The sequence below is a fragment of the Podarcis filfolensis genome (assembly GCF_964270895.1).
Source record: "Podarcis filfolensis genome assembly, chromosome: 2".
NCBI lineage: Eukaryota > Metazoa > Chordata > Lepidosauria > Squamata > Lacertidae > Podarcis > Podarcis filfolensis.
This window is the reverse complement of record NC_139605.1, coordinates 35,405,550-35,433,515: the sequence shown is the minus strand read 5'-3', so window position 1 is coordinate 35,433,515 and position 27,966 is coordinate 35,405,550. Positions and strand designations below refer to the sequence as shown.

General features: G+C 42.1%; 1 protein-coding gene across 3 annotated transcripts in view; it reads left to right on the top strand.

Moving 5' to 3' along the window:
* LOC310757022 (protein SSUH2 homolog) overlaps positions 1-23,068 on the top strand; it is a 32,642-nt gene extending 9,574 nt beyond the window's left edge. The window contains exons 5-14 of one of the 3 annotated variants that reach the window (XR_014545016.1): positions 1,445-1,505; positions 4,913-5,037; positions 5,407-5,469; positions 6,297-6,397; positions 12,690-12,782; positions 14,889-14,994; positions 16,657-16,764; positions 20,182-20,766; positions 20,843-21,655; positions 21,707-23,068. Coding sequence is in view for 1 of the 3 variants with exons in the window: in XM_083602108.1 (XP_083458234.1) it covers positions 1,445-1,505; positions 4,913-5,037; positions 5,407-5,469; positions 6,297-6,397; positions 12,690-12,782; positions 14,889-14,994; positions 16,657-16,764; positions 20,182-20,328 (804 nt within the window). In the remaining 2 variants the exon portion in view is untranslated. Of the gene's footprint in view, positions 1-1,444; positions 1,506-4,912; positions 5,038-5,406; positions 5,470-6,296; positions 6,398-12,689; positions 12,783-14,888; positions 14,995-16,656; positions 16,765-20,181 lie in introns of all 3 variants that reach the window. The other 2 variants (XR_014545017.1, XM_083602108.1) reach the window with 2 other exon arrangements.
* Positions 23,069-27,966: the final 4,898 nt, after the last annotated feature.

Sequence of the window (27,966 nt, the reverse complement as noted above, 5' to 3'; positions counted from 1 at the left end):
ATTCAAGGAAACAAATTGCAGCTCCGGCCTAGTGGTCTCAGCAACCCTTTCCTGGAGCTCTTGCCCTGATGAAGCAGTTGCGAGGGCGGAAAGTCCCCACCTTTCCTGTGCTGACTAGGACTCTTCCTCTCCAAGCTGTGTCTGGGCACAACCACCTTCTGCTCTGGCCTTTTCATTTCTCACTGTGTTCTAGAATCCCAGGGGGAAGGGGAGCCAGACGCAGCAGGAGAGGAGACTCCCTGGCTTCTTCTGCAGTAGGCCTCTCCACCTCTTGGCCCCACTCCCTCAGACCTCTGAGTCTGAACCATGCTCTGCCACAGCCTCTTCCTGCTCACTAAGTCCTGTTACCTCTTCAGCTTCCGACACACCCTCCTCCCAGTCTGCTCCCTCTTCTCCCTCTGACCACTCATCATCGTCCCACCACAAATCCTCTGGCTCTGAGCCTTCTTCCCCTGGGGGTTCCCCAGCTGGTGCCTCCCTCCATTCCTCTGCATCCAGCCAGTCCATGACCCCCACCAGGGAAGAAGAGGGGAGTGAAGATCTACATCAGGAACAAGGGGGGAAATAAAGATCAACATTGGGAACAGGGTTTGGGAGAAGACCAGCAGTGCCTCCTTTTCACTGAGAGGCCACTGTGGAGGAAACATTAGGGCGCCGGGGGGAGACTGTGAAGGAGGTGGTAGATGTGGCCTTCAAGGAGCTGCAGCTGTCTCTAGCACTGTGGCAGGTGACGCATTCCTTGCAGACTGGATCTGCCACTTGGTGGATCCTGCTGCTGAGGCAGTCACCTCATTTTGCCTCATGGGTGGGCCACTCTTGCCGAGACCTAAGTCTCATAAATAAAAACTGAAATTTTTTTTTCCTTCCAGTAGCACCTTAAAGACCAACCAAGTTAGTTCTTGGTATGAGCTTTCGTGTGCATGCACACTTCTTCAGATACCATCTGATACGTGCATGCACACGAAAGCTCATACCAAGAACTAACTTGGTTGGTCTTTAAGGTGCTACTGGAAGGAAAAAAAATTTTTTGTTTTGACTATGGCAGACCAACACGGCTACCTATCTGTAAATAAAAACTGGTTCATGTACATGAGTCTTGGTGACCAGTGGCACAAACTGAACATGCCAAATTTGGTTTGTGAGAGGCTGAGATTACTTTATTGTTGTGAGATGACTAAGAATATGAGGAACAGGAGGGCAATGAAGCAGAGATATGATGAAGCAGAGAGGTGGGGAGAAATTTGCTCCTTGTTCAATTACTTTCAGGTGTTGTGGGATGGCATGGCAGGCCACTGGTCCATCACAGACTACCATCTCAAAATGTCCCCAGACAACTCTACTTGCTGAGCAGGGCTTAAAGTGAACAAAATATTTCCTATTTACTTTCAGTGATAATTACAGTTTCTAGTAATTGCATTTAATTACAATATTTATTTCTCCACAGTATCGGCTAGAAACCTTTACTGAAACAAGATTATGTGAATGGACTTTTGAGCCTTATACCAGTGAGTAATTTTCATGAATAGTGAATCATCCATTTTGATTGCAGTTGTGTCATTGTAATCCAATGTAATTTGTCAGCTAATCATGCTTTGTACAGAGCCCTAAAAAATCTAGCTTCATTTTACTTACAACCATTCTGTCATAACTGATTGTGAGCACACAGCCACGTGGATGGCTGATTCCCTGTAACACCTGTCCATGAAATCAGGAGAATTTGTTCACACTTTAAGCGAACCTACCACACCCACAGAATCAATATATGAATCAAAACAACTTCTCCTACAAAATCCAAACTATTTGTAATGTAATTCTCCAGTAAAAGAATGTGCACAGAAATGTGCATAATAGTGAAAAAATGAAAATAACATACAAAATGCATGCAATTAAGGGAGAATTCCTTGCAGAAAAATACACACACTAGGCTGTGGTTTTTCAACGTGATGCCCATGGGTATCATGGGGCCTGCAAAGGGCTTCAGTGGTGCCCTCAAGTTTGGGAGGCAGACTCAGGGATTTCTTTTCTTTTTTCTTTTTAAAAAGGAAGTCCTAGAAATAAAGCTATGAAGCAAAATGTGCAATTATCCTTCTAAGTGATTTCTGGAAATAAGTGAGCCTGGTTGCTTCTACCTGTCAGTGTTTTCAGCCAATGGGTGAAGTCAGAGCTGTCATTGATAAGTGAGGTGTGTGAACACCAGGCAACAGAAACTCCTGGGTTCCTAAAGAGCTTATGTTTTCCTCTTCTCTCTTTGCGTGTTCAGACCTTTAAACCTTCCACCTTAAGTAAATTCAGACAAGACTCAAATTTGGGTTTGGTTTTTGGCAGAATTTAGGCCACAACTTTATTGATTACAGCAAGTGACTGGTTGCATAGGCTCTGGTTCAACTAGCTCCCTGCACCGTTGCAGGTAGCGCTGACCCAGGGCACCAGCATAGGTCAGCCAAGGGTGAACACCTGGATAAGCGGAAAGTCGGGAACAGGCTATGTCCACCAACCAAATGTCCCCCTGGACTCAGGCACGGGCACAACCCCCTCACAGGGGTTGACCAAACCATTGAGTCCCTGGATTCCTTTAACAAAATACCCTTCATATAGGGATGGCGAGAGTGTTCCCCCATCCCTATCACCTGAACCAGAGCCTATCCGCAACCTTACAAGTTGTGATGATTTGCTACGTGGCAGGTGAAACCCAAATGGCAACAGCCAATCAGCCAAGTGGGGAAATTCCTGCCGTGCCCCAGTCCCAATGACAGACGACACAAGACGGCATAGCAAGGTCACACGCAACAAGCCCTAAAAGTAGGGAGAGGTGGGCGGGTGTTCCGATGCACAAACCGAAAGAGGAAGCTCTGGGTCCCTTGATCCGTTTAGGCTGTATCCCATTGGCCTGATTAAACCCAGCATCAAGGGACCTACCAATTGGGTGTTGTGCCTTTCCAAACGTACCCACCCACAGCACAGGGTTTGGTTGCCAGGTCTCACCACAACACGTGCTCTCTTTTAGGGAGGACCCGATTTAGTGCACTTTTCCTGCATCTGTCTTGCTTTCTAGTAGTCCTTGGAATTTCCATACTTCACCTTTCCATTCTTCCTAGCAACCAGGATGTGTTTTTTCCTGTGAAGGGTTCATCTGAGATCAGGTACTCCCTAAAATTTACTGTTTGCAGAATAAGTGGGAAGTGAATGTTAAGCAATCCCCTCCCCCAATGGCAAATGCAAAACATGATAACTTTGCAGAGAAGTTTATACAGTGGTACCTCGGGTTACAAACGCTTCGGGTTACGAATTCCGCTAACCCAGAAGTAGTTGCTCCAGGTTGCAAACTTTGCCCCAGGATGGTGGCGCTGCGGCAGCCGGAGGCCCGTTAGCGAAAGCATGACTCAGGTTAAGAACAGCTTTGGGTTAAGAACGGACCTCCAGAACAAATTTAGTTTGTAACCTGAGGTACCACTGTAGAGATATCCTGCTGTGCGGGAGCTGATGTTCGGGCACGCTTTAAGAATTCACTGCACAACTTACAGTACAGTGGTATACATGTCTACTTCAGAAGTTAGATGAGTCCTGCCCTTTGACACCAGAAATTTAACAGACAGTCTGAATGCTGTTAACACTTCCAAAATAATCAACAGAGGGCAAAGGGAAACTGGTATCTCATATGCCAATCAATATATCTCTAAATATTTCAGAAGCTGATGATTCTTGCCTCTCAAACAGATTGCTTCCATGCCACTAACATTTCATAAAGCATTCAGTTTTTGTTCATTTTGTGCATAATATGTTCCTTCACATCAGTGCTTTTTTTCTGGAGGTACGCTGGGGTGCGCATACCCCTAAACATTTTGTGAATATTTGTACTTTTGTTCATTTACTGTATTTAATTTTCCTGATTTGAGCTATAAAACGGTGATTTTCTTGAGTCAAAATGAGAGTAACCCTAAGCTTTTTTTTTTAAAGAAAAAAGCACTGCTTCATATGATTGTCAGATCATTTGAACTTTGACTCAGCACAGAAAAGTTCCCAGTTACTTTAGGAAAAGGCCTTTCCTTCAAGTTATCACGGGCTCACAAAAGAACCCAAAGTTAAAAGAAAAAAGGTTGCTTGTACTATCAGTATTATAAAGGTGAAGTGTAATGGCTTTCCTGGAAAAGTAATAAACTCCTACTAAAGTGATTGGCACGGCCTGTTGTACAAAGCAGCTGAGGGTTGCTGAAGAGAGCTGAAAGGTTCTCTTTACTAACTTCATCCCCCTCCCCAGTTTTGTGGGGGCTTTGTGATGTCTTTGGGTAGCTGGAGGCAGCCATTATTGCTATTCAAAAAGGCAACTCTTCTCTAGAAACTTCTTGCAAAGTGTGAAATACCTCAGTGCCTGTCAAGGAGCTCAGACAAACATCCCTGGAAAGAATGAATTCACTTATTGATCCAAAGGAGCAGTCTGGACAAAGAAACTGCACAGATAATCTCTGCACAACTTGATGAACCCCTAGAAAACTTGAACATTATATCTGGATCTTGGGTCCACTAGACAAATGTAACTCAGCATGGAAAAAAGATAGCTATTGAATAGCTAGCTGTATTATCTATTTCAACTAAGAACTTTTTCGATAATTTAGTTTAATGGATATATTAATCAAGGATCTAAAATGTGGAACTATATATTCACATGGTACTCAATTTTTAGTCATATTAAGCAGAGTTTTTTCAAAATAATTCTAGTATTCCCTCTAATTATAATAAGAAGGGTGAGCAGCAATATGCTGATCAGGGCAAAGCAAAACAGGACCCCCTGTAAACAAAGCAGAGATTTCTTGTTCCATCTACTATTTGATTTCCATGGGCTTAAGTGGTGTTTGGGTTCGGATTATGGTCTCTAGGCTTGCTAAAATATTGTGTTTATGTTGTTTCTTTCTATCAGATATTTTGGTAGATGGGCCACAAAATGGTGCATCTCCTCAACCATGGGATATTAAAGTCCAAGTTCCACAGATGTTTCAGGAAGATACAAAAAAGTTTCGCATTCCTCACTCTTCTTTAGTAAAGGTAATTTGTCAATCATGGGTTGAAAATCAAGCATTAAGTCACATTATTATACCTCAGTTATGCTGGTTTCTTGATCTGCTTTATCACACAGCTCTGTGATGGTTAATATTTTGTAGGTGGTTTTCATTTACATACCCTTTGCTTTCATTTGCCGTAGGTAAAAAATTCTGTTGCCCTTGGTAGTTCAGTTAGGCTGCCATAGTCATTCCCTTGAACTAAATGAGACTTACCTCTGAGTAGACATGCATAGGATTGCAGTGTTCTGCTTCCCTAGTTAAGGCACCACCATTCATTTTGTTTAAGACAATGGCATGCAATTGCTGGAAATACTTGGCAGAAATCTGTATTTGTGCACCATTTATATTTCAGGAATGCCACAAGTGTCATGGTCGTGGCCGATACAAATGCAGTGGGTGTCATGGTGCTGGCAGAGTGAGTATTGGCTGTGTCCTCTCCAGTTCAATTCCTTCTTTCTTCTGTGTTCTCAGTGTTATCACTTGTGCCACTTGTACAGCAATCCTGTTTAGTCATTTCATGTTGTAATCTGTGTTGAAAAATCCATATATACACCAGAAGGAAAGCAATGCCTTGCATACTTAAAAATACCAAATGTGTTGGGGAATGGCATGTTCAGGCAGACATTTCTGACATTTGGGGGAAAGCTGTTACTTCTAGAATCGCATAGCTATCAACTTACAGATTTGAAAATAAAGGACCAGCAGCCTTGAAAATAAGGGATCAGCAGCCAAAATAAGGGATTTTCCGAGCACAGGTATGTTCAACTTCTGAGCCCCTCCGAGCCAAAGGCAGAAAGCCCAGCCAGCAGTCAAACGAAGCCTCAAGCGGTGGTTCCCACAGCACAGCAACCCGGCAAAGGGGATGCAGCAAGGGAAACCACCGTCACCTCTCCGCTGGGAAGCGCTGAGCAAAGGCGAGTCCCCAGGCAACACGGCCGATTTGATTGGCACAAGGCTTGCAAGCTCCACCCCCCAGTCATTCTTAGACTCCTTATTGGGTGAGCAACGCAGCCAAGCAACACAGTTGGAGCCTCCCTCCTCCCTGGCTGGCAGGGAGGGAGGGAGAGGAGATGCTTCCTTTGAAACCTGGGAAATTTAAGGGACATCATCGATAAGGGACAGCAGCGGGAGACAGCGCTGGGATAAGGGACTTTCCCACCAAATAAGGGACGGTTGACAGCTATGTAGAATCGTGTAATCTGTTCTGTTGTTGTTGTTGTTGTTGTTGTGGTGCACCTTTAGATGAGGTGTGTGACATGCAGTGGAGCCAGACATAAAGCAAAAGCGAAACACCTGAAACATCAAAAGCGATGCCAGATGTGTTCAGGTAGTGGACGTAAGAGGTAAGTTTTTTGAGGTGGGATATTCTCTCTCTCTCTCTCTCTCTCTCTGATAGATACTACTTTACTTATTAAATACTTAGGATAATTTCTGCGAACACCAAAGGAATTTAAGAATTAAATAAATCAAGGGAGTCCTACTATAAAACGATAAATCCCAATCCAAAAGTAAAGGCATACACACATACGTATATCTATCGCAGGAGCTCTTAGAGGCTTTTCCTGCAGTGATTGCCCCATTAGCCGAACCACCGATTACCTGAAAGGAAGAGCTGACATGAAAGGGAGGCTTGACTGTGTTGCCATGGTGACAGAGATGCTTCTTTCCATGCAAGGAAGGCTGGCCGAATTGGGGTGAGGGGTAGGTGTGCTGCTATCCCACCCGCAGCTGGTTATTCATAAGCTAAGGAGGGCTGCCCACAGAAGCTTTCTAACCCAGAAAGAGAAGAGAAGGAATGAGGATGATTTCATGCCCTCTGCTCAGCCGAGGCATGGTTGTCCCCCTTCTCATTTAATCCCCACAGCAACCCTGTTAGGTAGGTAAGGCTAAGAGGCAGTCATTGCCCCTAGGTCACCCAGATAGCTTTATGGCTGGGTGGGATTGGAACTCTGATCTCCCAGGTCCTAGTCTCACACTGTGACCACTGTTCCACACTGGCATACAGGGTAATAAAGAAATGGTGAGCACCTCTGCATGCTGGCCATGTTTTTGTGGTGGCAATATGTAGGCAAGATCTCCCTACGGCTCAATGGACCCATCAAATGCATTGCTAGACATGCAGGCACTGCATATATGGGATGGCCTACAGGTACCTCCTAGGTGTGAGCCCAGCAGTCCCATGACTCCCCAGTGTAGTGGTTAAGAGCAGTGGTCTCGTAATCTGGTGAACTGGGTTCGATCCCCCCCCCCCACATGCAGCTGCTGGGTGACCTTGGGCTAGTCAAACTTCTCTGAAGTCTCTCAGCCCCACTCACCTCACAGAGTGTCGTCGTCCTCCTCCTCCTCCTCCTCCTCCTCTTCTTCTTCTTCTTCTTCTTCTTCTTTTTTTTTTTTTGAAATAATTTTTATTAATTTACATCAAAAACAATAAATACATTAATTCACATCAGTTGTTTCACATCTTACTCTTTTCCTAGACTTCCTTCAGTTATTCCATAAATCATTCGTGACTATCAAATAAGTTACGCATTTCTTAGATTTATATTGACATTCTTTATATCTTTCTATTTGTTCCCTTTAGCCAATATCCCTTAATTTTTCACAGTGCTTCTTTAAATCCCCTTAGCGTTATCTGTCCATTACATATACATTCCAGATATTCCACGAATTTCCCCCAATCCTCGATGAAGTTTTGGTCTCTTAAGTATCTGATCTTTCCAGTCAATTTATCCAGCTCAGCATAATCTAACAATTTTGTTCTCCATTCTTCTACAGTTGGTAATTCCTGTTGTTTCCACTTCTGAGCCATTAAGACTCTTGCCGCCGTCACCGCATATTGAAAAAACTTATGATCTTTTCTTTTTATCTCATTTCCTAGTATTCCTAATAAGAAGACTTCTGGTTTCTTTTTAAATGTGTATTTTAAAATCTTCTTAAGTTCGTTATATATTTTTTCCCAGAAGTCTTTCACTTTTTTACATTCCCACCACATGTGGTAGAAAGAACCCTCTTTATCTTTGCACTTCCAACACTTATTGCTTATCTTATACATTTTAGCTAATTTTGTAGGTGTCATATACCATCTAAAAAACATTTTCATTACGTTTTCTTTCAATTGCATACATGCGGTGAAGTTAAGCCCCTCTTTCCATAGCTTTTCCCAATCCTCAAATTGTATATTGTGTCCGATATCTCTTGCCCAGTGTATCATTACCGACTTTACCTCTTCGTCTTTTAAGTTCCACTCTAGTAACAACTTATACATTTTGGATAAGGTTTTTCCGTCATTATCTATGATTTCCCTCTGAAATTTAGAGTCCTTGTCCGCATACCCATATTCTTTACACTCTTTTCTAAACATTTCGTTAATCTGAAAATAATGTAACCAGTCGTGTACATATTCTTTAACCTGCTCATATGGTTTTACTTTCCGTTTTCCTCCTTCTATAAATAATAATTGGCTGTATGTTATCCATCTACCTCTCATATTTAATTTCTTTACCGCCATAGCTTCTAGGGGAGATAACCAGTGTGGGATTCTAGGTTCTAGTAGATTTTTATACTTCTCCCATATTTGTATTAGGGGGCCTCGAAAGATGTGGTTCTCAAAACCCTTATGCACTTTCCTTTTTTCATACCATAGATAGGCATGCCATCCGAATCTATTGTCGAATCCCTCCAAATCAAGAAGTTCTTTATTTTCTAGTTTAATCCACTCTTTCACCCAGCAAAGGCATGCTGCCTCGTAATACAACTTCAAATCCGGCAGGGCAAAACCTCCCCTTTCTCTTATATCTGTCAACAGTTTAAATTGAATTCTGGGTTTTTTGCCCTGCCAAATATATCTTGATATAGCTCTTTGCCAATCTTTAAAAGTCTTATTTCCCTTAATTATGGGGATGGTCTGAAATAAAAATAACAATTTCGGTAGCACGCTCATCTTAATTGTAGAGATCCTTCCCCAGAATGACAATCTCATTCTTCCCCACACTTCTAGATCCTTTCTTATTTCTTTCCATACTGGCTCGTAGTTATTCTTATACAATTCTATATTTTTAGATGTTAACCATATTCCTAGGTATTTAACCTTTTTAACCACCTCTATTTGTGTCTTTTGCTGTAATAATTCTATTACGCTTTGGTCCATATTTTTCGCAATCATTTTTGTTTTTTTCCTATTTAATTTGAACCCTGCCACATCTCCGAATTGTTCCATTTCTTCTTCTTCTTCTTCTTCTTCTTCTTCTTCTTCTTCTTCTTCTTCTTCTTCTTCTTCTTCTTCTATTGCTATGTGCACAGGCTCAGAACCTGAGTAGCCTTCATGCCCAGCTCCAGGGAAGGGCAAGGTAACTGGATTTCTATTTATGGAAGACATGGATAGGCTGACCCTTCTAGGTAAAGGCTGAGAACATTGCAGTAAACTTGGCAGGCACTATAGCAAGCACTATGTCCATCCAGATTGGGGCTGGCAGGGACGAAAGTAGGGAGTTAATGGGCTCTCCTGAACTCGGGAGGGGGTGGGGATCCTTGCAGCATTTGCAAGTACACAGGGGAGACAGAGAAGAAGGAACAAAAGGGATAAGAAAAATGTAAACCCAGTTCATTTCTTCGCAACAGATTCTACATTTTTGGGCTTTTATCCGTTTACTCAATAAGCATAAGCATAAGAATAAGAATAGCAGCAGCAATAGCAATACAGTGGTACCTCAGGTTCCATAAGCTTCAGGTTCCATACGCTTCAGGTTACATACGCTTCAGGTTACAGACTCCGCTAACCCAGAAATAATACCTCGGGTTAAGAACTTTGCTTCAGGATGAGAACAGAAATTGTGCTCCGGCGGCGCAGCAGCAGGAGGAGGCCCCATTAGCTAAAGCGGTGCTTCAGGTTAAGAACAGTTTCAGGTTAAGAACAGACCTTCGGAACGAATTAAGTACTTAACCTGAGGTACCACTGTAGCAACAACATAGTACTGCCCAGCAATGCAAACCAGCCAAACTTCAATGATAAAGTATTGAATTGACAGATTTCCATTCCAAATAGGTCTGACACCCTCAAGCTGCAGATGAGCTGTGACTTCCTAAATCTCATCTGTACAATGATAATGTGCATATCAAAACCTATGAAAGTACCTCTGAGCCCAACATCAACTTTTTATACAAGGAAAATATTTTTGAAGGTTATGTCTATACAGAGGTACTCAGGGCTCAGAGGTACTTTGATAGGTTTTGTTATGCACATTATCATTGAGAAACAAGGCTGATGACACCATCTGGTTGAGTGATCCAAATCTCACCTAATCCCATGGAAAGACTTCCATTTTCCATTTACAGTAATACCTCCGCGAACGTCTGCCTTATCTAGTGTCCATTCCGGCGAACGTCCGTGGCAAACCCGGAAGTACTGGAACGGGTTACTATCTGGGTTTGCCGCTCACACATGTGCAGAAGCGCAAATGCAGCGCTTTGCCCTGCATCTTTTTCGGCTAGTGGTTGGGGCTCTGGAACGGATCCCGGCTGCAAAACGAGGTACGACTGTACCATATTTTACAGAGCCTTGTTTTCTTCTGACACCTTCTCCTCCCAGGTTGTCTGCAGTATGCAGAACCGCTGCCCTTCTGCTTCTCCGACTGCTAAACTAATTGCCTTTACAAATGATCTTTAAGTGATGCAAAGTAGCTCACCATTCTTTTAAACTGTTTTTATTAGGCTCCATTACACTTAAAATAACAGAGATGGCATTGTGGGATAATCGTGGCAATAATTTTGAAAGCGGGATCCATTGGGGCTAGCAACATCTTAAAGTGCTTTCATAAATCAGCTGTTAACTGCTGCTAATCTGCGTCATGTTGATGCAATCCAAATTTGCCAAGAACAAACATATGCTTTCTACATCTGTTGTAGGCAGAATGGCACTTTCCTTGAAAAGGGTCACCTAGTCTTCTATAGCTTTGTAGGAAAACGGCCATTTTGTGCAGATGAGCATTTCATTTCCTTCAATGACATCTTTGTTACTCAGTGATCTCTGTGCTGGCACAAATCATGCAATTCGAGCAATTCGCTGTTGAGTGTTGAAGTTAAATAGGTAAAAACACTTCCCCCTTTTAGCTCCTAAACATTTAGATTGGTAGTTAGGGTGGCTCATAATGGAACTAAACCAAAGCAAGACCATAATACAGTGGTACCTCAGGTTACATACGCTTCAGGTTACATACACTTCAGGTTACAGACTCCACTAACCCAGAAATAGTACCTCAGGTTAAGAACTTTGCTTCAGGATAAGAATAGAAATCTTGCTCCGGTGGTGTGGCGGCAGCAGGAGGCCCCATTAGCTAAAGTGGTGCTTCAAGTTAAGAACAGTTTCAGGTTAAGTACGGACCTCTGGAACGAATTACCGTATTTTTCGCCCTATAGGACACACTTTTCCCCCTCCAAAAATGAAGGGGAAATGTGTGTGCGTCCTATGGGGCGAATGCAGGCTTTCGCTGAAGCCTGGAGAGCGAGAGGGGTCGGTGCGCACCGACCCCTCTCGCTCTCCAGGCTTCGCGCAGCTCTCCGCAAGCCGTGGGAGCCCACACCGGGCTCCCACGGCTTGCGGAGAGTTGCCTGCATGCTGAAGCCTGGGTGCTCTGAGCTCTCCGCAAGGCGTGGGAGCCCGGCGCTGGGCTCCCGCGGCTTGCGGAGCGTTGCCTGTTCTGGGGGCTGGGATCGGGGGAAGCTCGGGCTTCCCCCTCCCCAGCCCCGCGCCTGGGGGAAAATAATTCCCCCCCCTTTATTTCCCCCCCAAAAAACTAGGTGCGCCTTATGGGGCGGTGCATCCTATAGGGCAAAAAATACGGTAAGTACTTAACCTGAGGTACCACTGTACTTCCAGCCCTTCCCCTTCTGACAACTGATTTCCTATTCTGTTTCTCACTCAGTTTAAAGGGTATAGTGGGTCATTGGGAGAACCAGATGCTATCCACTAGATGGCTTATGTGGATCCATTGATGGCTTATGTGGATCCAAAGGAGACATATATGAAAACTCCCTGAGAAATATTATTATTACTTTTAGGGCCAATCTAGGTGAGGCAGTGGAGAACCACGCCCATCTTTGATTTGACTAAGCCTATGGTTTTGGAGTAGGGTGCAACTCTTTCTACAGTGCCATTTCCCCCCCTGACCTAAATCAATTTGCCTTCCACACTGGGGCAAATAGCAGCTTTAAGGGAAGAGGAAGATTCAGATCAGAAAAGTCGAACCCAAGCAAAAGAGTTAACTCCCCTTCCAGACACCAGCAAACTGACCCAATTGTGGCACAGCTACTGCTTTTTTATTTTTTATCTTGAGATGTTAGGAAATCTGACCACAAAACTAGATTAGTCTCTCTGATAGTGTACAGCTTATTAAAATTTCTTTGGGTGCCTTCAACAGTTCTTGAATATTTCACCAGAACAGAGGCTTGGAATTTGCCTCAAAATTTGCCTTCAGATGAAATTCAGTGGTAATTCAAGTCACAAGCCTACTGGTTTTATCTTATTTTTTGTATTTAGTTTCTTAGGCTGTGCTTTTTTATACTGTCCTCCTGCTTAAAATGGGGTGGATCACATTTTGAATAAATCAATACATGCACAAAGTTCAATTTTACATCTAAAAGGTGCAGCACCTGTTCTGGAAGAGGCAGCAAAACCTGTACGACGTGCCATGGAGAGAAAAAGTTGCTACACTACATCCAGCTAACAATAACTTGGTATGTTGTCTTCTTCGTGATGTTGCTCTTTTTGTCATCATTCTCTGAAATTAATTGCCTTGACTGCCAAAGGCTCTTAAATGCATATGTGTGAAGTGTTTATTAAGACTAAGATTCTGTGGGTGCTTTGCAATATTCATTAGACTAGATCCTATAGGGAGGGGTGGGGGAGAAATTTAAAGGCAAATATACCTAAATCACACTTTCTGAAATCTGTGAACTGGAACAAACCATTCTTCAAAATGTGCACTTCTCCAGATATTGGAATGTAGTTCTGCAACCAAATAATGTATGCACAAATGTGTATATTAGGGCAAAATGTGTATAAAAATGCATCTATTAATGAAAATTATATTAAATATGTATATAATTAGGGGAGATGGCTTTACTAATATGGGTATATCAGGGAAATTGCGTACAAGTGTGTGTCTAGAGGGAGAGATTCACTGATGATTTTCCATGAGGACTTTTTTTTAAAACAACAAAAACAACAGTTTTGTGTCGAAACGTAGAGTAGTGAATTTAGCACAGGAAATATGGGAAGCAGAGAGACACCTGTCTCAGGCAGATAGATTAAAAAGAAGCTCTTTTATCACACCCCCTTCCACATGTCCATCTAAAATAATAATAATAATAATAATAATAATAATAATAATAATAATTTATTATTTATACCCCGCCCACTCTGGGCGGCTTCCATAGAAACCAAAAATACAGTAAAATATCACACATTAAAAACTTCCCTGAACAGGGCTGCCTTAAGATGTCTTCTGAATGTCAGGTAGTTGTTTATCGCTTTGACATCTGCTGGAAGGGCGTTCCACAGGGCGGGCGCCACTACCGAGAAGGCCCTCTGCCTGGTTCCCTGTAGCTTTGCTTCTCGCAATGTGGGAACCGCCAGAAGGCCCTCGGCGCTGGACCTCAGCAACCGGGCAGAATGATGGGGGTGGAGACGCTCCTTCAGGTATACTGGACCGAGGCCGATTAGGGCTTTAAAGGTCAGCACCAACACTTTGAATTGTGCTCGGAAACGTACTGGGAGCCAATGTAGGTCTTTCAAGACCGGTGTTATATGGTCTTGGCGGCCGCCCCCAGTCACCAGTCTAGCTGCCACATTCTGGATTAGTTGTAGTTTCCGAGTCACCTTCAAAGGTAGCCCCACGTAGAGTTCATTGCAGTAGTCCAAGCGGGAGATAACCAGAGCATGCACCACTCTGGCGAGACAGTCCGCAGGCAGATAGGGTCTCAGCCTACGTACCAGATGGAGCTGGTAAACAGCTGCCCTGGACACAGATTTGACCTGTGCCTCCATGGACAGCTGTGAGTCCAAAATGACTCCCAGGCTGCACACCTGGTCCTTCAGGGGCACAGTTACCCCATTCAGGACCAGGGAATCCTCCACACCTGCCCGCCTCCTGTCCCCCAAAAACAGTACTTCTGTCTTGTCAGGATTCAACCTTAATCTGTTAGCCGCCATCCATCCTCCAACCGCCTCCAGACACTCACACAGGACCTTCACCGCCTTCACTGGTTCTGATTTAAAAGAGAGGTAGAGTTGGGTATCGTCCGCATACTGATATGTCTTAACCATTTTGACCTACTTGCTTTGAAAGTATAAGGTGGGGGTATGAATGTGTACACACACACACACACACACACAGAGAGAGAGAGAGAGAGAGAGAGACACAACAATCAGGGGCTATACACAGGAAACATGATAACTGACAAGATAAACGGTGGTGTGTTCTTATTTTTTTAATTGCAGACTATGAAAGCAAGTAGGTTTTTTTGGATTAAATGAAATCACAGAGCATAAACAATTTCATGCTATCTTTGCTTTTTGGTGGACCCACTAAAATCCTGAACTTCTCAATGTTTTCCCCTCTCTGGGCAACGATAATTTCTCTGTCAAGGGAAGACCAAAAGTGATTTCAGAATGTTTATGTGTGAGCAGCAACCTCCAGTTTGTGTTCACCAGCAACTGGTCTCCAAAGCCTCTGTTGCCGATATTGGAGGTAGAATCATAACTAGTAAACACTGAAAGCCTTATCCATACATTGATCAATATAGACTGACACAGTGCTCTGAATCCTTCTTACCTTGTAGGAAGAACAATGTATATGAATTCATTTATGAGAATCAGTTGAACTTTCCCAGAGAACTACTCAATAAAGTTACGGGAGATAACATATTTAAAGATGAGAACGCTGTGGTGAGTAAAATACATGCCCCCCCAAACATGACTCCTGGTATTTTCCATATGAAACCTTGGTGAAAAATTACTGGAAGCAGCTGAACTGCTTAATACGATAACTCACTCACATCTTTCTGCCCCCTACCTTCATGGACAATGGAAATCTGCTCAGAAATCTCATGAGATTGCAGACTACCTTCTCAAGATTGGAGCTAATGTTTCTGTTTGTACTTAGGAAGTTTGGAAGCTGCTATATACTGAGTCAGACTATTGGGGGGTCTCTCTAGCTTAGTAGGGATGCGGGTGGCGCTGTGGGTTAAACCACAGAGCCTAGGACTTGCTGATCAGAAGGTCGGCGGTTCGAATCCCTGCGACGGGGTGAGCTCCCGTCGCTCGGTCCCTGCTCCTGCCAACCTAGCAGTTTGAAATCACATCAAAGGGCAAGTAGATAAATAGGTACCGCTCCAGCGGGAAGGTAAACGGCGTTTCTGTGCGCTGCTCTGGTTCGCCAGAAGCAGCTTAGTCATGCTGGCCACATGACCCGGAAGCTGTACGTCGGCTCCCTCGGCCAATAAAGCGAGATGAGCTCCGCAACCCCAGAGTCGGCCACAACCGGACCTAATGGTCAGGGGTCCCTTTACCTTTACCTAGCTTAGTACCATCTACACTGGCTGGCAGCAGCTGTCTCGCATTTGAGGCAGGCTCTCTCCCAGCTCTATTTGGAGATGCCTGGGACTGAAACTGGGACCTTTTCGCATGCAGAGCATGTGCTTTTCCCCTGAGCCATGCTGCTTCCCCCGTTTGATGTTGATAGCAAGCCACCAGTATGTCACTAAGTATTTGTTCAATGCATTTGCTCTCTATAGATAACATTCACGCCACATCTCTCCCATATTCCGATAATGTCACATTCCATTTTTACATGCATGTTTTTCTTCCTCTTGCTGGTAGAGATAAATCTGAAAACATAATGGCAATATTATATACCAAAGACTCAGGCACTACGAAAGCTCAGCTCAGCTATTAGGTGATCATCTATTATGATTTCTGTGTCTGCCTTTTGAGAGCAGTTGATGAAGATTCAGTGTTCTTCCTATTGGTATTAACAATTCCAGAATGGAAGAATAAAATGCACCACATCCAGCAATTTCACATCCACCATGTTCATCTCATTCATATTCATAGAATGTAAATGATACGGCTTTGGTTCTACAGCTCCTGATATGCTACTCTAACAGAGCAAGATGCTGAGCAAATCCCCTGCAACTGATGAAAGTGATGGACAGACTTAGACTAGAAAAGTGGCTGGTTGCTCTTATTTCATCTTGCTAGACAATGCATTATACACAGTGCCCCAGCAGACTAAGTGAAATGGCAATTACCTTAACTCATTTGCATAGTGTGTTAATAAACCAGGGCTGGATCTAGACACATCAAAAAAACGTTTCAGGAAAACGCGTTGGAAAGTTCATAATGTGAAATCATGTTGCCGAAGGAGCGGACTCTACAGTGCCATCTGGTGTCACAACGCTGTAACGCATTTAAAACACACACTCTTTCTTTTCTTTTCTTTTACTAATGTAGCGGAGTCCCAGGTTGGGAGGATAGGTGAGGATGGTCAGAAAGGAGATGGGTGAAGTAGGGTGAGAATGATTCTGATTGCTTCTTTTTAATTTGCAGGTGTATCCCCTTCTTGACTTCCCTTACCCTGAGATCTCTCTGGCATCTGAAAGGGCTATTGCAGAGCACAGGGCGACATTCACCAACACATCCCGCATTCTGCAACAGGTATACGCAATAGACATGTGTTTCTTTGATTTTTATTTAAACAAATATTTAACCACAGCTAAATATTGGGAACTTTGAAACTGGGGGGAAATTTCAGAGAATCAAATATGTGTGGGTTTTTGTTTTTGTTTTGGTCAACTTTCCTTTCACTTTTTATTCTATGCTGTTGAATCTATATGAATCTATCTGTTGTTCATCATAATCTGTGAATGGAAAGGTGCCTTCTCTTTGCAAGAAGCATCGAGATTCAGAGAAGGTTGCTGCTGGAGCAGGAGGAGGGAGGTGATTTCCATAGACCTTCTCTGCTTCCCTCCATTCTGTCTCCCCAACACTTCTGGGCAGGTTTACGGGGGGCGGGGGATGAGGAATAGGCAGAAATCATTTTCCCCATTCTGTTTCCAATGGTGGGAACATCCTGTGAGTAGAGTTCCACTCACAGGAATTCTGAATACAAGCCAATTATAAGAAGTTGATCTGAGCTGAAAAACGTTGTAGTGAAAGGGCAATTCTTAACTGATAATCATTCTTAATACTTCTTTTTAAAATGTACTAAGGTTGCTGCCATGCTACAGACCTCAGCGTTTCTCAGTGTTCCTGAGGCATTCCTTTGCCACAATTCCAGGGAAAGACTAATACTGAAAGTGAACCTGTTGTATTGAATCACATTGTATTGTAATAGCGTGCTGCACTATTTCATTTTAGCACCAGGTGGCATAGAGACAACATATTATCTATGCAGCTACTTAACTTCTGCACCCTTCATGAAGGGTTCATTCCCAGCCTCAATGGTAAAGGAGTTATGTAGTCAAATATTTTGACTAAATGCTTGGTTTTTAAGCATGTTTTCAACTGATGAATCAATTGAACCAATTTGTTGTCTCTGAAACTCATTGCTAAAATATAACCAGCAACTATGTCTGAGAAATAATAATCACCATAATAAACCTTAACACATAAAGCATGCAGGAGCTTGATGCATTATCCCAGGAGTTCCTGCAATAACCCTGTAGAGAATTCTGGAGTTTAGGCATGAAGTTCATATTTATGAATGAAATAACCATCCAGTCTTTGCGCCCTCTTCCACTATGGAAGAAAACTTCTAATGTTAGCTTAGGGTTGGGAGAGACAAGTATAAAACACAGCCACCTTGCAGGCTCTTTCCAGTCACCTTAGAGAGCTCCTAACATGATCGGAGCAGCACTGGAAGGCTGTATTCAGCCACAACAGTGCATGCGTAAGTTTTTCTGGCTTGCTTCAGCTTCACTTATTTATTAGACTTATTAGTCACTTGTCACCTAGCAGGTCTCCAGGCAACTTGCCTCAAAGAATATATGCATAAATATAATCTGCGGTATGTTCAAGACATACCTGTATACCTGTCCAGTATACCTGAAGGAGCGTCTCCACCCCCATCATTCTGCCCGGACGCTGAGGTCCAGCGCCGAGGGCCTTCTGGCGGTTCCCTCATTGCGAGAAGCAAAGCTACAGGGAACCAGGCAGAGGGCCTTCTCGGTAGTGGCACCCGCCCTGTGGAACGCCCTTCCAGCAGATGTCAAAGCGATAAACAACTACCTGACATTCAGAAGACATCTTAAGGCAGCCCTGTTCAGGGAAGTTTTTAACGTGTGATATTTTATTGTATTTTTGGTTTTTATGGAAGCCGCCCAGAGTGGCTGGGGAGGCCCAGCCAGATGGGCGGGGTATAAATAATAAATTATTATTATTATTATTATTATTATTATTATTATTATTATACCAACCTAGCAGTTCGAAAGCACGTCAAAGTGCAAGTAGATAAAAAGGTCCAGCTCCGGCGGGAAGGTAAACGGCATTTCTGTGTGCTGCTCTGGTTCGCCAGAAGCGGCTTAGTCATGTTGGCCACATGACCTGGAAGTTGTACGTCGGCTCCCTTGGCCACTAAAGCGAGATGAGTGCCGCAAACCCAGAGCCGGCCACGACTGGACCTTATGGTCAGGGGTCCCTTTACCTTTACCTATGTTCAAGACAATGATGCTGTGAGGGGACACTTTATGCACGCATTACAAAATACACGCCTGCTGTGATAAACCTTTCTTCCACACATAAGGGCCCCATCAATAAAATCTACGTTTGAGGGGTGAGGTAAAATTAACTTATGATAATGTTAGGAAGCACACTTGTAGAGGTTAGGTACATGCATGTTGTATAACACTGGCGGTAATCCTTAGCAGCTGGCCTAGTAAAAGCTGAAACAGGCCATTGTTCTGTCTCCATTCCAATCACATTCACAGCCATGTCCACTTCTGCGTGTCTGTCAAGTAGGATTCCCTCCTGTCCATCCAGATTTGGCATTTTTACCTTCCCAGCTGCATCTTGGCGGGTAGAGGGATGATCTATAGCTTTACATGGTATCTCTGTTGCCAGACTGTCCTCCTTCAGGCTGCAGGCACAGGAATCAAGTGATTGTGTGTGTGTGTGTGTGTGTGTCCCCACAAAACTGTCCGTACAGTCAATAGCAGTTGTTATTATTAAGTCAATTAATCACCAAACTCTTCACCAGCAGGCCCTAGGGCGGGTTACAACAATTTAAAATTCAGTATGCAAAACAGTTTAAAGGGTCACAGGAAAAGGGTTGTTCCCCAAAACACATGTCTCGGGTGCCAAAGGCCAGAACTGACATACTAGTTATGTTTACACCAAGTATCCCACCTCCCCTGTTTCTAAGTGTTTTGGAAAAAAAAGATAAATGGTTGCAGATTATTGGTATGGGTGTTTTCTGTGAGAAAGAATCGTGCCATGCAGATTCAATCCTATGTAAAATTTCATTTTATATATATATATATATATATATAGAGAGAGAGAGAGAGAGAGAGAGAGTTAATACACAGTACAACAATTATTCAACAAATGTTCTAACATTTCAAACTTCAACTCCCTTCCCCCTCTTTCTGTGGTTCTTTGCATTTATTTTTGTCATTTCCTGCATACTTCAAATTATCTTATCTATCTATCATCTATCTATCTATCTATCTATCATCTATCTATCTATCTATCTATCTATCTATCTATCTATCTATTCTCATATTTATCTCATAAACACTTCTGAAATTGCAGGTCTATACAACAATCCTGCCAATAATCTGTTTACAGTATGTTTGTAAATACTCAATAAAACATTTCCATTCCTTTCTAAAGAGTTTATTGTCTTGATTTCTTATTCTTCCGGTAAGTTTCGCCATTTCTGCATACTCCATTAATTTCATATTTTTTCTGTTGCCTCTCAAATGTTTTTAATGTGTTGTATAACTGTAACACTTTTAGCTGTTTTTGTAATTGTATATTTGATTCTTATAAGTAGACCTGAGACCTTGTGGTTAAGAGCAAGCAAGACATTTTAGAAACAAACAAATAACTTCTTGTTCTGGCTTTGTCCCTCAGCGGCAGACGATAGAGCTAATTCCAGTCACAGAAGTCCACTACCAGTATTCTGAGAAGACATACATGTATTACGTCTATGGAATGGAGAACAAGGTCCATGCCCTGGACTATCCAGAGAGGTATTGCTGTGGCTGTACCATCATCTGACAGTGGGACACTTTGCAAGGAGGATTCCTAGTACGAAGCAAGCTGTTCATCTTGCTTAATTATCCACAGGTGTCTGTGGGTACAAATCAATTCATCTTTTTACCCATCTGTAGCCCCGTCTTATTTCGCTTGCCCACAGTGGCCACCAAAAGACATAGCGATTATTATAACCTAATTGCATTTACACTACAGTTTCAGCCATTATTAATACTGTTCCTCTTGGGATCTAAGCATCTGCTAAATTTATTGCATAGATGGAGAAATTGGGTGGGGGAGTGATGGAACTAGGAAGAACTCCAGGAAGAAAATGTTGGAATAAACTATGGAAGAGAAAAAGCACTTAAATGGAATACAGTGGGTAAAAATATAAGAGGGTGCTGGATCAGGCCAAAGGCCTGGTTGACAATGAGGCCCTGGAAGCAGGACCTGAGTGCCACAGCACTCTTTCCATCTGTGATTCCCAGTAACTGGTATTCAAAGGCATATTGCCTGCAGTAATGGAGGTAGACTATAGCCATCATGACTGGTATCCATTGAAGGCTGTATATTCTTGGTGGTGTCCAATTAAGTCATACTCAGTATAGGCCCAATGAAACCAAGGGATTCAAATCCACTGATTTCAGTGGGTCTACTCAGACCTGTATGCCGTCCAATATGTTGATCGCAAGGATTTGAAATTTAGATTCTTCCATTTGATTTGGGATCACTAGTGGGCAAGGCCAAAGAAGACTGCTAGATCTTGCTCAGAGGCTTATTAAAATATATGGAAATATGTAGCACTTACCTTGGAGGGGTAAGTGGACTTTAAAAGCTGTTACTTTAAAAGATGTTACGTTAGCAGAATGTATTCCACTGTGTAGAATATATTTTTGTATGAGTATATTTGTATTTTTTGTATGAGTATATTTTTTTCTTATGCTTCAAAGTCACACTAGATTAATGGTTGGGCTACAGTACTGGGCAGAATGGGAACATCATTAGGTCTACATTTCAAAAAGGGGAAATTCAGACACAAAAGTTGTTGAGCTTTTGCCCAGGAAATTCTGGACGTATGGCAGCCCTAGTCTACAGTAAATGCATGTAGTTTTAGTTTTAAAATAGTTTTTAAGGAAGATGGGATCCACGGTGAGGAGGCAAAATGAGGTTTCATGCTGGATCTCAGAGACCAGTATGCTTTGCAGAAAAAAGTATTCTCAAAAGGTAGGTCTAGGAGATTCTATTGAAGTGCAGTTCTGATACAAGTTTACTCTTCATAAATGCATGGCCAACTATGAGCAATCATTGAAAGAAACCACCTAAACAATCTCCAGTATTCCACATGCACCAAGTAGTTATTTTCATGAGTCACAAAATTATCTACCAAAACTCCCTTATTGAGTATTGTACACATTTGTAACATGTGAATCCCCCTTGTCTTGCTTACCTACTTTATCTTGTTTTATGATATAGAAGAAAAAAATAGGGTGCTTCATTGCTAGGTTTCTTGTTTACTGTATTAATCATATTTGCACTAATAGCAAACCTTTGTTAATTGCTTTATGCAGGATTGCTGCTACTAATGCTTATTTTAGGAAAGGACTGGGAATTTTCCCTTTTGAAGACTGTCCGCTAGAGGGAAGCAGTGGCAAAAAAACCAGCCTTCTGAATTGTTTTGGTTTAGTAGCAAAAACACACCAGAGTAGTGGCTATGCAGTGTGTGTGTGTGTGTGTGTGTGTGTGTGTGTGTGTGTGTGGCATCATTGTTGCATTTATTATTCTCTTGTCATTGTTATTTTTAAAATTATACCGCTCGGGTCCTAATCAGGTTTATTAATAATTCTTCTTTCAAATAACCATTCTTAAATTTGCAACCTATTAACAGAGGACAAATTGTCAGTGTATGAAGTCAATTCACGAAAAGTAATAGGCATAAAGCCTTGCTTCACCATCTAGCCACAATTTTAATACAGAGAGTGAAAGTTGTGTGTTTTATGAAGAAATGATGAACCATAAATTTGCTGACAGCTAAGTTCAAAGGACATACATCCAGAAACAGCATCAAACGTTCTATTATATATGTAAATTTAATAGCTACTTCAAACAGGTACTATATGATGGTGAACCAAAATAAAGAACAGCATTAATCTTGGATTAGGGTTTCTTTGCACATTATAAAGATTTCTCATAACTTGCACTATTACAGCCCCTTTAAGAACTTCTAAACGTTTTCTCTCAATCAGCCTTTTACAGACTTTTCTTATTTTCCCTAATTCCAGCTCAACATATGATATGTTGCCATTTATGAAAGTATATGCTGTTTTATAATAAAAAGCTTCTAAAATGTTAACCTTAAGGTGCCATTAAGTGCATTTCTTTTACCTGAAGTAAATGGGCATATGGAGTGAGAAAGAAATAAAAATTAGGCAAGGTCATGCACATGACACAAAATGTTTGTTCACTGCTCCCTTTAACTGTGTAACCAAATACAGTCGTAAATGCTGTTGGATATGTATGAGTTGTAAAGAAGCTGCATTGTGAATGTAAATATCTTTTTTTAAAAAAAATAATGCTGTGATCATAAGATGACACATCTTTACTTCTTACACTGTTTTTCAAGCCAGCTTGCCCCTTCAATTTGGCATCCTCTGATACCAGGCTTCAAAAGCCAAAGCAGTGCACGCTATTGCAGAGTTAATGAATACACACAGCAGGCAGAAAAAGGTCTTTAGCAATATATTATAGCAGGAGGGGTGAAGCCATTCAGACAGCGAGTCTGGGAGTAATGATATTACACATACACAGGAGTGTTTCTATTTTCATCTGCGAAATCTTGGAGGATAAGCTGTGGGAATAAATATCTCGTGAGGTATTACCAGCTTCTCAGGCAACTCTGGAATCCATGGCAGTGAGATACCATGCAGATCTGAGGAGTCTGCCCTCTCTCATAGACAATGAGAAAAGGTACAGCGAGAGTCACTCACATCTAAAGAAGGTATCTCTTAGAAAAGTTGCAGCAGACGTTAAAGGGACGTAGGAACACAGGAAACTATTTTGAGTCAGACACTGATCCATCTAGCTCTCTGTCGCTTACACTGACTGGTAGTGGCCCTTCAGGATTTCAGGCAGGAATCTTTGACATCTCTACCTGGAGATGCCAGGAATGGAATTTGGGACTTTCTGCATCCCTGAGAGAACTCAAACTGTGGTCTTCTCTTCTCAGTGTCTTCTGTTAGTTTGTTGTCACTAGTGCCTGAAAGGGACTCATGCCTGACAGATTCCTGACAGAAGTGCTTTTTTTCCCCTTAAAAAAAATATTTAGGGGTACTCTCATTTTGACTCCAGAAAATCACTATTTTATAGTTCAAAGTGGGAAAAATAAATACAATAAATGGAGAAAAGGACAAAGAACATGCATTACCTCATATTACACAGCTGACAGCTCACAGTAACTTCCACATTGGAAGTGCTAGATTCCAACTCCTACTTCACACAGTAAATGCTCGCTTCTATCTGAGACTTAGGAAACACCGTGACAGGAAATGAGGCCGCCATCTGGGGTAGCGATGGAACTGATGATTCACTGTGCTAGAGAAGAAACTATTTTTTAAAAAGAATTAAATTCTTCTGCCGCTAGATTCATAAAATGTTTAGGGGTATGCGTACCTCTGCGTCCCCCCAGAAAAAAAGCACTGCCTGACAGAGATGTGGACTGTGAAGGATGTTAACACAAGGGCTGTTAGATGTGTGCATTCCCTTGTGACAATTCTATGATCTGGACACTATCGCTGGATTCCTTTTGCTGGATCATGTTACATAGGCCTGACCTATGACCTCAGAACCCAATGTAACACATCTCTGAGGCTCCCCTGTGGGAAGTATTATTTCATATATGTATTTGCTACATAACAATTTATAGGCCACCCTACAATCTAAGTTGTCTATTCTATGCATTGGCATAATGTTTTACTACCTAAATGTATCATATTTAATAAAAATGACTATTTTATTTTTTTTGAATTTCAGCCTGTGCTGTATGTAATTGAATTGTAATTCCTCCCTCCACTGATCGTATTACTGGTGAAGAGGGAAAGCCCTTCTTCTCAAATCCATTAATAACACACTTAATTTTTTGTAAGTGCCAGAACTATGTGTTTCTTTGGCCAGCTGATTTCCTCCCCCTTTGGGCTTATTCCAATATTAAATCTTTTAGTAAAACATCAAAGATGTGATTTCATTTAACAAGGATGATAAATTAATTACCATAGCTCTGCTTTCCATGTATGGTCTCCTGTAGCCTATAGTGAAAAATGCACATATCACAAAAAGAGAGGGAGCCTATTCCCTTTCTCTTGAGGTGTTTTGACTGGATTGCTACAAGGGACTCTCCCTCTTGCCTGGGCAGCAAAATATTGTTAAGATCCTGAGGAAATTCTTTTCAGAGGTGGAGCCTTTCAGGCAAAGGATATAAGATTTCCCCTTGGTTAATAATATTTGCGTGCTCTCAGAACACTTTCTCCCTGGAATCTAGAAATGGATAATTTCATTTTGGTCCTTAACAGGGTATAAGAGATATTCTCAAGATGGGTTATTGCCCCCTTTTTCCTTTGCCTATTTCATCTTGTAGTCAATATTAATCAATAAGCATATGAACATGCATATTTATCTATTAAAATGCTGAAGTCTATGCCTGTAACTCACAATAACATTTCATGTGTCTGGGGAAGAAGACTGTATTCCATGAATACCTATGCCATAATAAATGTGTTCCACAAGACTGCTTGTAGTTTTTGAAGAACATCAAGCATGAATGTGAAAAGACAAGTTTGTGACTTCTGAAGTAAAGGTGAATCAGGTGCCTGGTGAGGGAAGGGATGGTGTATGAGGGGGAAAACATTTTCCACTACCCTACGTTCTTTGCCACTGAACATCTGGATTTATCTCATTTTTCTTGGGCTGTGCACACACAGTATTTTATTTTAGAATCAATGGGAACTGGGTCCCTGTTCTTTCAACATAGCCCACAAACAATCTAGATATATTGAATAAGTACTTTTTGAACAATGGGTTTCATTCTGAAAATAAAAGCTCATTGCAGACTGATTTGGCATTACCCCACAGTGTGTCAGTATGGAAACAGATGCAGGCGGTCTCAGCAATGGGTGGTGTATCTGCACCTGCCCAATGACATTGTGGGTGGGTATAAACCAATATTACCATTTCCTTCTTCCTTCACTTGGGGCATGTTCAGGGTGGAAAAGGAAAAGGCAACTCAACCAAGGAGAAGATTTTAAATTGTTGTCAAGTAACCAAACCCACCCAAGATCAATGTGGTCCGAAAGCAGCATGTTCAGGGTGAGCGAGAATGACTCCAGATTGAGGAAAAACTACAGTTTTTTGCTAAATGGTTTAGTGAATAAGAGCAACACTTTAATCCTGGGCTGATTCACACATGCACACAGATAATCTCTGTTAAAAAAAAATACACCATACCATCATGTGGGAAGATCACAGGAATGTTTGTTTTCTTGCTGTGCGGAGCAGTATCTACACAACAACCCCCATACTGAATAAAAAAGAATTAGAATAAAATAACTCAAACACACAGATCTATGTTAAAAGGATTCCTTCTTCCAGTCCTGAAATGCCAAATATAAAGAAGAGCCATGTGAAACATCTCCTGTATTGGTCTATCCACTCATCTAGCTCTGAAATTCTTCACATACTGACCCCCTGACATAGTTCATTTTTGTGGAGAAAATTTCCTTGAATTGGGCTGGTTTTTCCCCTTTCCAAAGCCTAGTGGGTTCCCTCCTGCTTCCAACTGTCCAGTAGTAAATACATTTAAGGGATTTTGCATTTACAATGCGGTCTGAATTGTCCTAATTAATCTCAGTCCAAAATCCCATTTTAGGGCATAGCTTCAGTCTAATTTATTGCCATATTTGGCTTTTTCCTTATGAAGATGCACATTTTCTTCCTAGTGAAACAAAACATGGTTACATCATCCACAAAGCAGTTGATTCAGAAACCTACTTTACCCTGGCTGGTTGTTAGTCGGAACAGTAAACATCTCATTTATTGTAGCGATAGCACAGAGTGATATCAAATGTCACTTTCTCAACAAAAATCTGAAAACGATACCAATAAAGCACATAATTACTCCTTCAGCTTTCTGGCTATCATATAGAAAAAGTGTTAGAGGAGTTTCGAGAAAGAATCTTTATTGTGAAGGAGTTGGACAAGGCGTTAAAATCCAGCCCTCTTTCATTTTAGAAATCAGCAGTCAGCTTCTCATTGTTTCAGGCATTGAATGGGGCCTACTTTTGAGCCGACATGTGCAGTCTTAGGGCAAGTGTAGAATAAGTCCTGGCAGTTTTCAATCATTTTCCTCAAAAGCTGCTATGCAAATTCTGTGTGCCACATGCTGTTTGTGGTGGTGGCGTTTTTATAGGTAGGCTATGGTGTACTGTGCTAGATGGACCAATGATTTGACTTGAGAAGGCATCTTCCTGTTTTATTTCCCATGATTGCAGCACAAAAACGCAGTTACACAATTACTGGTAGACTTGAGTGCCTTTGAATATTCTCCTAGCTGTGTAGGAGTCATCTATCTGTGAGTGGATCGAAAGTGATGGGGGCTTCTTCTTCTGCAGCCTTTGGAGGTTAGGTAGGTATAACAAATCCATTGTGGTTTCTGGGGGATACACCTGATACCACCATTATTATATTTTAGGCACTACACTGGGTGAGTTTTTAGTGGCTTTCCCTGTTTTATTGTAGTGATGCTGCTGCCTCAATAATGATAGCAATGTAGGCTCAGCCGTTTTTTTTTTAAAAAAATAATAAAATAAAAAATGTTATCTTTTGTCGAGATTTTAAATTCTATATTGGGAGCCACCTCAAGAACTTCTCAAAGTGGAAAGGCAGGGTGCAGATACTTAAAATAAGTAAATAAATAACTTGGCCATGTAAAGGTAAAGGACCCCTGACAGTTAAGTCCAGTCGCAGACAACTCTGGGGTTGTGGCACTCATCTCGCTTTACAGGCTGAGGGAGCCGGCGTTTGTCCGCAGAATGTTTTTCTGGGTCATGTGGCCAGCATGACTAAGCCACTTCTGGTGCAACGGAGCACCGAAACCAGAGCAGTGCATGGAAACGCCGTTTATCTTCCCGCTGGAGTGGTACCTATTTATCTACTTGCACTGGTGTGCTATCAAACTGCTAGGTTGGCAGGAGCTGGGACAGAGTAACGGGAGCTCACCCCATTGTGGGGATTGGAACCACAACCTTCTGATCGGCAAGCCCAAGAGGCTCAGTGGTTTAGACCACAGTGCCACCTGCGTCCCTAACTCGGCCATGTGAGTGCCATCAATTGGGGAGGGCACTACCCATTCCATGGAGAAGAGCCACACAATTGTTTCTGTCTACATGTTGGGATCATTTAGGGTGCAGCCCTATAGTCATTAAACTTTGAATAAGTGCCATGGTCTCAAAGAATAGAAAAAGACAGGATTGCATTGTTAGACGTTCCCCCAGCTGTGTGGGATCTCTTGAGGGCTAAGCTATCACCTTGCAGCTGGGAGAATGTTAAAAGGGCAGCTGGAAGGATTTATGGTGAGAGTTGTGTTCCTTAATAACATGCTGTTCTATAAGGAATTTT